At 39.6% G+C, this 13218-nt stretch overlaps 1 protein-coding gene and 1 non-coding gene across 2 annotated transcripts; one reads left to right on the top strand and one right to left on the bottom strand.

Annotated features, from left to right (window-relative positions):
- Nucleotides 1-340: 340 nt before the first annotated feature.
- On the bottom strand, nucleotides 341-10841 carry zgc:113278 (Translocating chain-associated membrane protein 1-like 1-like). The gene is made up of 11 exons (XM_063464329.1): nucleotides 10442-10841; nucleotides 9596-9656; nucleotides 8309-8427; nucleotides 7424-7540; nucleotides 7279-7337; nucleotides 5924-6008; nucleotides 5343-5413; nucleotides 4603-4707; nucleotides 4372-4515; nucleotides 4124-4284; nucleotides 341-4008 (listed from the first exon to the last, which is right to left on the bottom strand). Exons 1-11 carry the CDS (start codon nucleotides 10559-10561, stop codon nucleotides 3935-3937), a joined length of 1116 nt encoding a protein of 371 aa, XP_063320399.1. The 5' UTR covers nucleotides 10562-10841; the 3' UTR covers nucleotides 341-3934.
- Nucleotides 10842-12660: 1819 nt separating this feature from the next.
- Nucleotides 12661-12733, top strand: trnak-cuu (transfer RNA lysine (anticodon CUU)). Its single transcript has one exon. It is a non-coding gene; the product is annotated as a tRNA-Lys (tRNA).
- The last annotated feature ends 485 nt before the right edge of the window (nucleotides 12734-13218 follow it).

Genomic DNA, 13218 nt, shown 5'->3' on the forward strand with positions numbered 1-13218 from the left:
CGGATAGTGTGAATTAAAAAGGTTTAATTTTAAACAGGCCCACAAATACATCCTTAAGTGCAATAGGTGGAAAGACGTAATGAGCAGGAGGTGAGATAATGAAAGCTCACTATTATTGCTCTATGAAGGACATTTTCTTTGCTGTTTCACCTCTGATAAGGATAATTATCTGTAGTGCTCATAATTTATAGGGCACTTTAAAACTGCAGTATAGTTTGCATGTCTTTTTCATAAAGTTTCCATGGACACAGTTCTACTATTTAACCTGCAGGTGGTATGTTTAAAAAAAAAGAAAAAAAAAAAAAGAGTTTGGTGTTGTTGTTGTTTTTTGAACAGGAGCTTTATTGAAAACATGAAATTAAAAAAAAAAAAAAAAGTGGCAAGAAAAATGATCAGAACTCACAAGAATTTGCATAAATATATACCATCAAAGCTGATAACATATTTTAAAGGAAAAAAAAAATATTGCAACATCTATAAATAAGCAGCAAAAGAAAAACAAATAAGGACAATGCAAAATGAGTAAAATACAATAAACATCGTGTGGCTTTTCTTTGTAGGTTTTTTCCTGTTTTCTTTCTTTTCTTTTTTCTCCTCCTCTTAAAAGTGATTTCATGTTCAAATGCATTAATGATGGTTGCCACCTAGAGGCTGTTCATACAGCTAATTCATTGTAGTCTTGATTTTCAACAATGGCAAAAATGCACAGATTTTTAACTCCAATTTATAATTCACCAAATAGAATCAATGCAGAAACAGCCTTAAGTGAGCAGTGTTATGGTCCATAGTAATTCATTTTTTGCACAAATGATGCAAAAAAAGCAAGAAAAAAAAAAGCTTATTTCCGTGGGATTATACAAGCTATTGTGTCTCAAAGCGAAGGAGCCTTCAACCACGGTGTGGCTCATGATTCAGGGCCTGATTGGTGCACAGTGAGACATCCGATGAGCAAGAAAAGGCCACAGATGCTTTCACTCTGCACTGCTAGCTTTAAAAACAGGCCTCTTACCTGTCAGAATGACACAAACAAAATAGAGAAAAGAAAAAATCCTAACGTGTGGATGACATTATGACAGTGTATTTCACCATCGTGTTAAATATGCATGTTGTGAAAGCTGCAATGCATTTCTGCAGCGTAGTGTTATACAACCGAGTTCACTTTGCTCTAGTAAGGCCATGAAGTTATATAAACCATTAGGCTAAGTAAAATTTACACTCATATCACTATGTATACCCACACTAACAGTTCAGCAAACAGTTCTTTTGTATATAAAAACAAACAAAAACAATTCATAACATAGATGCAAATCAAATATTCACGTGTGTACTGAACAGTGAATTTCAACAGTTTCCCTCTATAAAAATAGCTTAAAAATCTGATACATACATTAGTACAGTGTAGGGTTAAGTCAGTTTTTTTTTTTTTGTATCTTTTACATCTGAGACAATTTAATAACAGGCTGGTACATAAGTCCTCCGCTCTTCCTTCCCTCCTTTGACACTGCTATACACAGACTACAGGCTTTAAAAGACAGCCCAAGTCCCACTAAGGAGCGCTAAAGGGAGTACGAAATGAATGGCATCTTCACCTCCTCCCTGCTCTAGACTAAGACTCCAGACTCCAGCTGTGTGCAGACAGTCTCTTCTGTACAGAGCTTCGCATGCACAGTGGTTTAGTAGTAGAGCAGGACTTGGTCCGTGAGAGGAAAGAGTTTGACCGGCAATACAATACATGTGCTCCGTAGCAATGTCAGGATCACTGAAAAGGTGAAGAAAGGAGGACAAAAAACGTGCCGCATTTGGCAATCAGAGAATCTCTCTCACACAGGATAGAACATCTGAGAGGCGGAGACATTAAACACATAAGCATTTAGTAACCGAAAGCCTACAGAACATACACCTAACCCACAACTCGGTGTTTTTTGCACACAGAAGTGTGCCGGGAACCGAGAAAGACCCAAAGAGAATCAAAGAACAGGATATTACTGTGAAAATACAACCAACGGGCAGGAGTCGATGAACAGATTGTCAAATTTCATGCTCTGAGACCATCATCAGCATCAACATCATTCAGGCCCTGTTAATTCACAAACATACACAGTAGGCAAAACAATATTGCACACACACGAGTAAGTGCACAAGCATACAAACATGCCTCCCATTGCTCTCGGATGCAGCTTATGGTGTAAGTGGTGAAATGCTTGTCCCCTGATGCCCAAGAACACAAACAAACAAAAGTAAAGATAGAAAGGCAAACACAACAGAACACAAGCAGTGATATAAACCACCAACATTATAAGGACACTTGAAGAAAGATTGTATTGTTTGGATTAACTAAATGCAGTTTTGCTATGTACCGCAGTGTTTGCTGGTTATAGCTTTTCAAAGCATATAAAATAATAAGTATCTGTAGCTTATGACAAAAATAAATAACTCAAACCTCTTGCAGCAGTTGTAAAAAGGCCACTGAATGCTTGTGTGTGTGTTTTGTGTGTGTGTGAGAGTGAGAGAGAAACGCAAACTTAACAGCACAGGTAAGAACTAGCCATTAAAGTCTTTAGCCTTAAACCGTCATGCATACATTACCATATAAAAAGAGATAAGTGCAGCCTCAAATTGTTGTTCTTTTTCCCCTTCTAACTTCCAGTCATGCCATTGTAAAGATTTAACTGAATGCATACGGTGGCGGCATCACAGGTTACAGTGCAGCTTCCTCTTGGCAAGTCAGTTCACCTGGAGGAACAGCTGTAAAAGCCCCTTTCAGACATGTTGGACCATGTTGGCTTCCTGGTGACTTTGCTGTAAAAGTCAAGCCAATAACATTTACACATCACAATTCAAACACCAGTCTAAATGTAATCGCATAGGGACATAGACATGTTTGTGAGCTGCTGCAGCCCAAAAACATCCCAACAGCAATAACATGAATACGGTGACATTTTATCTCACCAAATCCATTTGTAATCTGCAATAAGATTAGGATTATAACAATGCTCTGTGTTGCATTTTTCCATATTCCCAATCCATCGTACCGTGAAAAACGCCAACAGAAAAGTGATCCCTGTTTGAACGACAGAACGCCATCACTTAAACAGACCGATGAAGCCAGCGAGGTTACATCACCCATGTCTGAAAAGGGCTCAACAGGCCGATCACCAGGGTAGTGATAAAAGCAGTCTCAAATATAACAGTGCCTCAATCCTGCAACGTGTTGGATTTCAATGGCAGGTGCTGTTAAATGATGGCAGTACACGATCAAGGAGTTGAGTACAAGTTTCACCTTTCTCACTGCAGCTACACTAAATATGGAAATAGCACAAACATTCCTTTGGAGTGAATAATTTAAGAGATTTTTCCTGACAACGGCAGATTATCAAAGATTCTCTCTTGTAGAGCAAGAAAGGCTTTACATTTTGGAACACGAGCCATAGCCTGTGTTTTTTTTGTTTTTTTCCCCCCAAATGGAATAAAGGCCCAAACTCTAACTGACACCCTGTACAGCTGATGTGTACGCTAATACTTTATATTAAGTTGCCCTGAAGTGGGTGGCTTTTTAAGGTAGTGTGACGTTAACTTGATTCGGTGTCAAATTACCAAAGAGCAACTCAGTTTAAAGTACCCGACAAGCGATCTTAGTTTTACACAAAAGGACACTTGATTAGCTAAATCCATCCTGTTAAAGCATCAAAACCACAACTGCCCTCTCAACATCTCCGGCGAACCCAAATGAATAATAAACACTTCTAGCAGACAGTAACACTGAACTTTGCTGGAAAGGAGTCTCAGCCCCCCCAAAAGGGACAGTCATGTAAGGTTTCCTAGCGTGCTTAAACATTTGTTTTGGGGAGCAGTAGACATAATTTTAAGCTGTGTAAAGACAAAGCGTCACATTGTCAGAACTCCCTCACTCGTTCCCCTCCTCCTCTGTGAAGCTCTATGAGGCTTTAGCTTTCCTTGCCCGTGGTGAGGTTTTATCTTCAGATTTGACAACTCCATTGGCAGCTCCACCTAACAAGACGAAGTAAGTGAAAGAGTCCCGGTCAATTTGATTTCACACTGGCATATTCATCAGCGACCATCACGGAGCAGTAAAGAATCCCAACAATAAAGAGTGCACACTCACCCCTTGTGGGTTCCCTTTTGTGAGGCTTGCTCTTTGGGCTGGCAGCCTTCTTCTTTGAGGCTTGGTTCTGGCTGTGCTCTCGCCACTTCTTCAACTGGAAATTAATGAATTTCCACATCATCCAGGCCTGTGTCAGGCAGATAGCTGCCAGACAAGTCATCCTGAGGGGCAGGATGTTGTTAATTTAAGTTTATTGCCGTCTGTATTTTGGATAGGTGCAATACGCTTCAAATCCCAGCTGGGCCTACCTTATGGTGAGCACATTGAAGTTGCCTTCAGCTAGGGAAAAGCCCTGGTTTTCTGTTCGGGGCAGGCCAAAACCGAATGTCAGAACCGAGAGTGTGAGGGTGAGGAGGCGGGCGATGACAAAAAGCAGTGCCCACAGAGTAAAACTGCAAAGAAAAACAAAACAAAAAAAAGGCATTAGGTCGTTACCACCCACAAAGTAGTAAATTGTAAATTCAGCACAGAAGCCATACCCTTTTTGCTTGTTCTCATCACTGAAGTAGAAGAGGCGTGAAGCATGGAACAGAAGCTCCACCAGGTAGTGAGGGACCAGCAACACGAGGCCCAGTCGGTGAAGGCTGTATGGGCAGGACACAGAGAAGGGCAGCAGAGCAATGACAGTAATGAGGGTAACTCAGAATATGATTTTTTTTTTTTTTTTTTTTTAAAGACAAAAGTCACCTACAGATAGCACCTACATAGCTTTCTACAAGAACATGCCTTTTTCATCAGTTCCTCGTATTACTTTATTTTTGGATCAATAGTTTTGAAGGAGATGAACAAAGTGAAAAGACTGCAGTTTAAAAGATCTCTCGGTTGCACAGGTCAAAAAAAAAATTATTAAACCTTATGACTGCAATCCCTTTTGCAGGGGTGAAGAATAAAAGTGTAAAAATGATGAGAGAAAATATTACGGCTGAGTGTAAAGGTTGATAACTGAACAAAGGTTGATACGCACAGTACATCATTCAAAGAACAAAATAAATACAAATCAAGAACTTAAAAAACTATGTGACACAGAGCAGTGGATCACTGTAAGATAGGAAGTTAATGTTCTTTATTGGATAATAATGTACTAATTTTACTGTTATGCACTCGAGTGCAACCGCAAATAAAGAACTAACTGATAATTAATTAACTGGTTGACCTTTGTGAGTAACATGCATGCTTCTTCTTTATTTCTTCCTCAGGATAAAACTCTTATTGCACTCACTTTAAGACATAGGCACCGGTGATGTGGACAACATAAAGGCAAATGTAATAAAGCTGGCGGGGGATGTCTTCCTGTAAACAATAAAACAGATGAGGAGAGTTTGTTAGCATCAGCAGATAGCCATAAAGCCAACAGTTTTCTGTAAATATTTATTAGGATTACAACATATGCTTCGTGAAGGACAATGAGAAATTCGGCAAGCAAGTGATCTTTAAAGTATGTAACCCTTTATAAAACACATAAAACAGAATGCAGAGATTTGAAAGAGCACTGCATTAAAAGTAAACATGTCTCTGTGGTGCAAATCACTGCATGACTCAGGACAATTTCAGAAAAATCAGTCAGTGAATCAAATTAAAATAAAGATTCAGAAATGCTGCTTCATTCTTTGGGCCTGAGGCGATGTAAAACTCTGTCTTGTGGTCTGATAAATCAAAATTTGAAACTGCTATTGGAACTCAGCTCAGCTTAAAAATCCCCAACTCATAAAACCGAAATGTATTTTTATTGGAATTCGATCAGTTTTGGGAAGGGAAAAAAAAAGAAAGAAAAAAAAAAAAAAAAGGGAAAGACATCCTTACCTTCCGTACTTTTTGAAAGTACAGCTCAGGAAGTGCGTGGAGCCAATACGCAATTTGGCAAATGTAGAAGAACTTGACCTGAAAACTAAACAAAGGACAGGTTGTGTAGAGGACAAGAAAACCTTTCAGCACGGAGTCAACAGCAGTAGGGCACGCAGATAATTAATTAGGCATTACATCACATTCCCCAACTCAGGCTGAAAAATGTAATAAGTTGTGAGTTTGTCACATTTTATACCCATTAGGAACAATTTTACAGCTACGCCCTTAAAAATTTATGCAAGTCCAGTGCTTCTCTCACATGTGAATTGCTGTTTTACCAGTTGGACACAGACAGACAGGAAAGACTTCAGTAACAGGATTGGAAAACAGTTGAAGAAAAAGGTTAAATTCAGCATTTTGAGCATGATGATGTTGTCTTCCTTACATTTCCTCCTGGGGGAACCCAAGGTGTTCCCAAGCCAGACGTGATACAGTCATGCGAAAAGAAAGTTAACCAAGTACAACCTTACTGCTTCTGCAGGAATTAAGAGGGCGAGGAGCAATCACATAATGCTAATCAAATAAACTTAAATGAACTTATTATCACAAGTGTGGACACCTCTAGAAAAGTTTTGACAGTTGGCTGGTCTGGAACATTCAGTTATACGTTAACGCATGTGTTAACCCTCTATATTACTGTAAGTATTTATGGTAAAGATGGTTCTACAAGCTTCTGGATCATAGTGTGTACTTACTTTCTCCCCATGACTGCATATAGCCCTATAAGCCCCATATGACTGAAAATCAGATAATGATAATGAGCAGGTTCTGGTCTCCTCCCAGTTGAACATGTTCAGAAAACCTACAACGGGGCACTCAGGAGGCATCCTAACCAGATCCCCGAACCACCTCAACTGTCTCCTTTCGACGTCAGGAGGAGGAGTGGTTCGACTCCAAGCTTCCTCTAGATGTCTGAGATCCTCACCCTAGCTTTAAGGCTAAACCCAGCCACCCTACAGGAAATTCAATGTGGCCGCTCGTATTTGCAACCTTACACTTTTGATCGTGAACCAGTACTCGTGGCGATGGTGATGTTTTCCATTTAGGATTTCATCTACATTTCAACCCTTTCTTACGGTTATAAGAGTCCCATACAATGCCCGCACCAATCTAGCAGTCCACCTCATGCTCCACCTTCCTTGTGGAAGATGAATAAGACAAGTACAATACTTGATTAATTTTTCATATTATTAACACAAAAGGGCTGAAAAGTCTCAATGAAAATATCTCATGAAGGTAAGTTCTTCTTTAGATTAATCACTCAGCTTTAAATCATGAGTCTATAGTATGTGGAGGAGTGTATAACTACTTACACCATGCGAGTATGTGGGTAACCCTCCCATAAGAAAGTAGGATTTGTTGCAAAGTCCTCCTGCGTGAGAAAGAGAGACACTGCATGAGATGAGGCCTAATGCAGGCTGAGACTGAATGCATCTCTTGGATTTCTGATCCTGGTACCGCTGTTAGGATGCTGCAGCCCCAGATGAAGGAGAACAGATAGAACGCTGCGAGCTGCCCGGACTCATTGAACTTGCTGTGCTTGGTTTTTGACAGGTGCAACCTCCTGTTCATTTTCTGAAATAAAAGTAAAAACAGACAACCTAATGAACACATTGCCACAGACCTAAGTGTTAAATTAAAAAACAAAATTGGGCTAACACTTTAACTCTACCTGGTAAAGACAGGAGTTAGAGTGGGGTGACAAAGTCCCTGCTTCATAAACTTTAAGAGCATTAGGAGTGGTTCTGCTGACAGCCAGGATGAACTGGAGAAACTCTGTGATTTTAAAACCCGTTTAAAAATCATGGACTATTGTTTTAAGAGGTATGAAAATTGCGATTCTATCCTTTAAGAGTAGAGGACCAGAAAAATTTACCCTTCTGTTATATCTGTTACATGTTGTCCAAAAGAGATTTTGAGGTAAAAATACATCTAACAACATTCTTTTCTCCTGCTGAGAACGATTATCAAAGCCATAAGCTGTCAGGAGAAACATGAGCATTGTTTCAGTCACTGTGCTTTAATGAACACACAAGCAAGGACGGAAGGATGGAATTTGATCACCAACAAAAAGAATAGGGACATAACGGAGGCGACACATGTGGCAGTGGAGACTCTGCTACTTTGATCCTTTTAAAATGAAACTCTAAAGACCATTGTAAAGTACTGCACGCACGGGTTCCTTCCGCTATTGTGATTTGCTTTAAAAGGGCATGTACACAAGCTGTTAAAGGGGAGACTGAGTTATTGTTAAGCACAGTTCTGGTTTTATTTGCGACATCAAAAACAAGCCCTTTTTAAAAGAGGGAGAAAAAAGGTCAGGCATTAAGCCGATGTACTCACGTCGAGAATATATTCTTGTATCAAGGCATGAAGGATGACTGCAATAAGAAGGTAAAAAAACACAGTGGCCACGTCTTTAGGGCCATACTGGTAAAGGTTGACTGGGTCGCTTTTCTCATCTGCAAAGAGGACAACAAAAGAAAAACAAGAAAAAACAAAAACATAAACAAGGTGACGAACTTAAAACCTACAAAGCAGCGTTTCATTTTATTCAGGTAATTTCAGGCTTAACCCTGTTTTTTCAGTACCACACAGGTGGAACACTTCTTACTGGGAAGTGAACCAGCTATGAAGCTAACCTGTTATGGAGCAGGTCAAGTTTCAGTTTAGAGATCAACAGGTATGAAATCACCACCTACTGACTAATGAATTCTCGAGAATGTACTGACACTGTTCCTGGAAGACTCCTTTGACCTATGTGCTCAGATAGCAGGAGAGTCTAAAGTTTTTTTAACAGCATCTGAAGTCTTTGTGTTTCCCTGAAGAGCATCAGTTTCTGGTCTTAGAGGCAACTTTTTTTTTTCTTATTGGCATCAAAAAAAGTAAAACAATTTCATTGTTCTATAAGCATCAACATAAGATCCTAAAATGGAAAAGAACTGATACCAAATTTGCACGTTGTCTAAGCAAAAATCTAAAACCAGAATTCAAATGTGTTCATTACACACAGACTGTTAAACACCATCAAGGCCACAGTTGAAAGAACAAAACTAAAACTCTCTTTTAAACATTATTTTTAACAAAATACTCAATTATAATCCATCGGGTTCTTACCTGTCTTAATGACAGAGCTGTTATATTGATACGCGTGTTAAATTATACAGTCATTATTCCAGCTTTCTTTCCTGGTTTTGAATGGGCCAAACTTTATTAATAGCGCAGCTGCTTTCTAGTTTTACTGACCAAAGTGCCGATAACACACTTTGACAATGTGAGTCTACAGCGCTTTTCTTCTCACACACTGCTGTTTTTTTTCCCCCAGTGTGCATTTTGTGTTCAACCTCTAGTTTCATCTTTCTTTAGAGTGTAAATAAATAAAAGTTGTTGCCAGAACACTCATCAACAGCTGTGGTCAGATGCTGCCAACATGTGACTGTGCAGGGGAAACCCTGGGTTAACTTAGAGAGTTGATAACTAGCTTTGTGGTACTGCTTAGCCTGGCTTCCAGCGTTAAGTTGAGTTAACCCAGATAATAGAAATGTACCCTGGGTATATTGAACTCACTTTGTAGCACAGGCCTCAGAACAGTGAAAGGGTACAATAATAGACAGAATAATATAAGCTCACCAAGAACTTGAGTTACGTTGTACTGAACTGTGATGAACATGATGGCAAACTTCGCTGTGACCTGTAATGACAAGAAAACACTTTGATTATTGATGAATTCACTGCCATGCAATGCAGTGAACTTAACTTCAATCAGAGGTTCACAACTGAATCGCACCAATGCATCTAGCAAACAGTTTTGTTATCAGCAGTGAAAAATGGAGAAATGTGAGGAGTGAGTGCTGCAGAGCAGCTACAGCATGTGGAATTCCACTTATTCTCATAATTGGGGTCTAGAGACCTCCAGGAGCTGCCTGCAGGGGCTCCCAGGGGTCTTCACTACCACTGGCACAATGACTCAGTATAAGCGCATCAGGGAAATTCAGCTAAGATGTTCTTAATTAATAAATCATAAAATGCAATATATTCACACAGAGTATTAAAAAAAGTTGATTTGGAAAGTGGAGAGACTTTCCCGTCTGGAAGCAGGGTTTGGGTGTGGACATGTTTGATGAAGGAAATCCATCTTAGTCCTTTCAAATATGGCTAGGTACTAGTCAGCTGTGGCGAATCAAAAGGCTGGTAATCAAATGTGTGGCACGCAGGCAGATATTTCCTGAACATCCTGTTGTCAAAAGCCAGAGAGAGGCAGTGCATTAGTCTAGAGTGGTGGTAAGATGACCTGTTAGCAGTGCCAATGGGCCTCCTTACCATCTTCTTTGGCAATCAGTTAGACACATGAGAAGGTAAGGAGAAAGACACGCTAGCGCCCTGTCACTGGAGTGCCGCTGTCATCCCAGCTAGCGAGAGTTAGCATCAGCTAACATAAATCGACTAAGTACAACAGCTCGTCCAGTCACACTGTACCTCAAACATCAGGCCAAGGAGGATGATCATGGCCAGGCACGACACCATATCGGCGTGATTCTGGATCACAAACTCGTGGCTCAGCACCGGTGGGCTCTTGTTCTTCTTGCGGAAACCCATGGCTCACCGACTCTGCCTGGCTCCGGGACTGCTGTCACTGAGTCTTAGCGGGGTTGGAGCTAGCTTCCCCTGCTGCACTGCTGCTGGCCTGCTGGCCTCAACAGACGGATGCTCGCGCTGCTCTGGGACGATCCCTCCGCCGTAGTCCGCAAGCACAGTGAACCGCTGCTCGTGTGTTTAGTAGCAGACATGAAGACGCATCGCACCGAGCCAAACACCACAGCACAACACCCACTTTATTCCTGCTGCCCGCTAAAGTCAGATGACGGGCCCTCCCACTTCGAAACCCCATTCATGAACCGCCCAGTGTCATTGACGTAGAAGGAGAACCCGGGCCCGTGGTGCCTTCACGTTCCCCACGTAAGCGCGCTCCAGGTTTCAGGAAATGCAGGCAGAGAGATGCTAAATCACCACGTATGGTGATGCATTAAACACTTACCGTTATTTTAAATGATTGGCGTGTTTGAAAATTATACTGTCTACCAAAATAGCAGCTGGTGACTAGTTACACTCCCGGAAGCCAGCAGGGGGGTGACCAGATTTTTTTTTAAGTCAAAGTAGGCCAAAGAATATGTTTCTGTGGACAATTTGACAAATGGTTGCAGAAAACTTTCACACAGTCATTGTGTGGGGCACGTTGTGAGGTTATCTGACAAAAATAAATAGGTACAAATGATGCAGGATAGGGATTAAATGCATATTTCTAAATTCTTGAGGGCATAAGTGGAAGCGACAGTGTGCTTTATGGTTTGTGATGATTTTTGTACACTTTTGTTTTGCAGTAAGTGTTAAAGCTATCATCTTCGAGTTTCAATAGGGATGCATACCATGTCATCCTACTCTCTCAATATGTGTTTGCAGTTTCAAACGGAGCTGAATACTTACTTTTGAGTCATGTAATCATATACAATCGATTATATTCAATCTCTTTCAAGCATTCAACTCTGTCTTAATCATGCTTGGAACTCAGAGTCACAGGGGGATTTTTTTTTATTGTTATGTGCCTAACATTATATTTAAAGAAATCCAAATTGCTGTGGGACCCCAAGTCAAAAGCATCTCATTCTGCATTTGCATCTTTAACATATGAAACAATCTGCTGAGTTAAAACCTCTGTACACCTTCAAATGACTGCTAGTCACAGATACAGCAGGCACATTTCCTATATTCTGACCTAAATTGTGTCCTATAATTGCACTTACTGTTTGGTGTCCACTATTTTATGTAAACACCAGTAAATTTACATTATGAATATTGTTTAAATTACAGTTATTTAAAAAATAAATAAATAAATAAAGTCCTCTTTTCAAACTGTAGTTGAGGATATGTAAATGTAAAACGCTTTAATATGGTGATGATATGTTATAATATTATATGAATAAGATGATTTATCAAGTAAATAATCCACTATATAAAAGAGTAATGGTGTGGTGAGGACAAATATATTTTAAATACATTTCTTATTTAAATCAAGCTTAAATCATTTTAAGTTTTAAATAGAAATTGTCGGAGGGACCGGAAGTTAAATTTGGTCAACGATGGTATAATCTAAAAAAGGTCAACTAGAGGTAAAGTCACTTGCCAGGTAGTAAGTCTTTTGATTCTATATTTAATGTTAAGAATATATTGTTTGTAATTATAATATAATATCTTCTAATTTCAGAGGGATAATTTTGTGTCAGAGGTTAGCAAACATGTTAACACATGGTCGCTTACATTTGTGACAGCTAACCGTCGACAATTAATTTTAAACTTCATCGATTTTTATTTTTTAATTTAGTTTTTATCGGCGGTGTTATCCGTCTAAAGAAGCAAGTCCCTGTATATACACAATTCTATTCGTTTTTTGTTCACATCCAGGAGCTGTGTGTTTAACACTAACGTGTTTAGACTGTTGTTAGCTAACTTCCCAACAATTTAAACAGAATTCCACGTTCATTTTATCTCCTTGCATCACGGCACCAGAGGGCAGTATGAGACAGACCGGAGAGAACTGCACGTAGCCGTTCGAGTACAACGTGTGTACACAAAATATGTTTCACTCAGTTCTTTTTATGTAATTTGGGTAAAATTTCTAAAAGGCGATGTTTGTCATCAGCGCCCGGCTAGCTCAGTCGGTAGAGCATGAGACTCTTAATCTCAGGGTCGTGGGTTCGAGCCCCACGTTGGGCGGAAGTGTTTTTTTCTTCTTCTTCTTTTCACTTCCCCAAATCGCAAGAACACAGACCTCCATTGTGCTTACACGGAAATCAGAGAAAAGTTGATCCGCCGCGAGTCTGCTCTGCTGTATAACTAATCAAAAATTACTGGGCCATAGTTTGTGCAAGTCTTGGTTTTCTTTTCAAATTCATCACCCTATTTTCCAATGTTTGAAATGTAAATTAGCCTTGCTTGGAGGAGAAAAAAAGGTGCTGAAAAAAGCCCCCAAAGTGGTTAAAGGAAGTTCAACAAAGATCATTGAGGTGTAATTTTTATTGCTTGTGATACTGATAAGCAACGTATGGCAATATTTATATATCAGGACATATTTTATGTTTAATTTAATGAAGCCCTATGCATTGAACACATTTTTCTAGTATTCAAATACTCCTTTCAATTCTACATAGAAGTATATAAAAATAGATTTTTCATCACATCAAATTAAAGCCTTACAAATG

The sequence above is a fragment of the Pelmatolapia mariae genome, linkage group LG20 (assembly GCF_036321145.2).
Source record: "Pelmatolapia mariae isolate MD_Pm_ZW linkage group LG20, Pm_UMD_F_2, whole genome shotgun sequence".
NCBI lineage: Eukaryota > Metazoa > Chordata > Actinopteri > Cichliformes > Cichlidae > Pelmatolapia > Pelmatolapia mariae.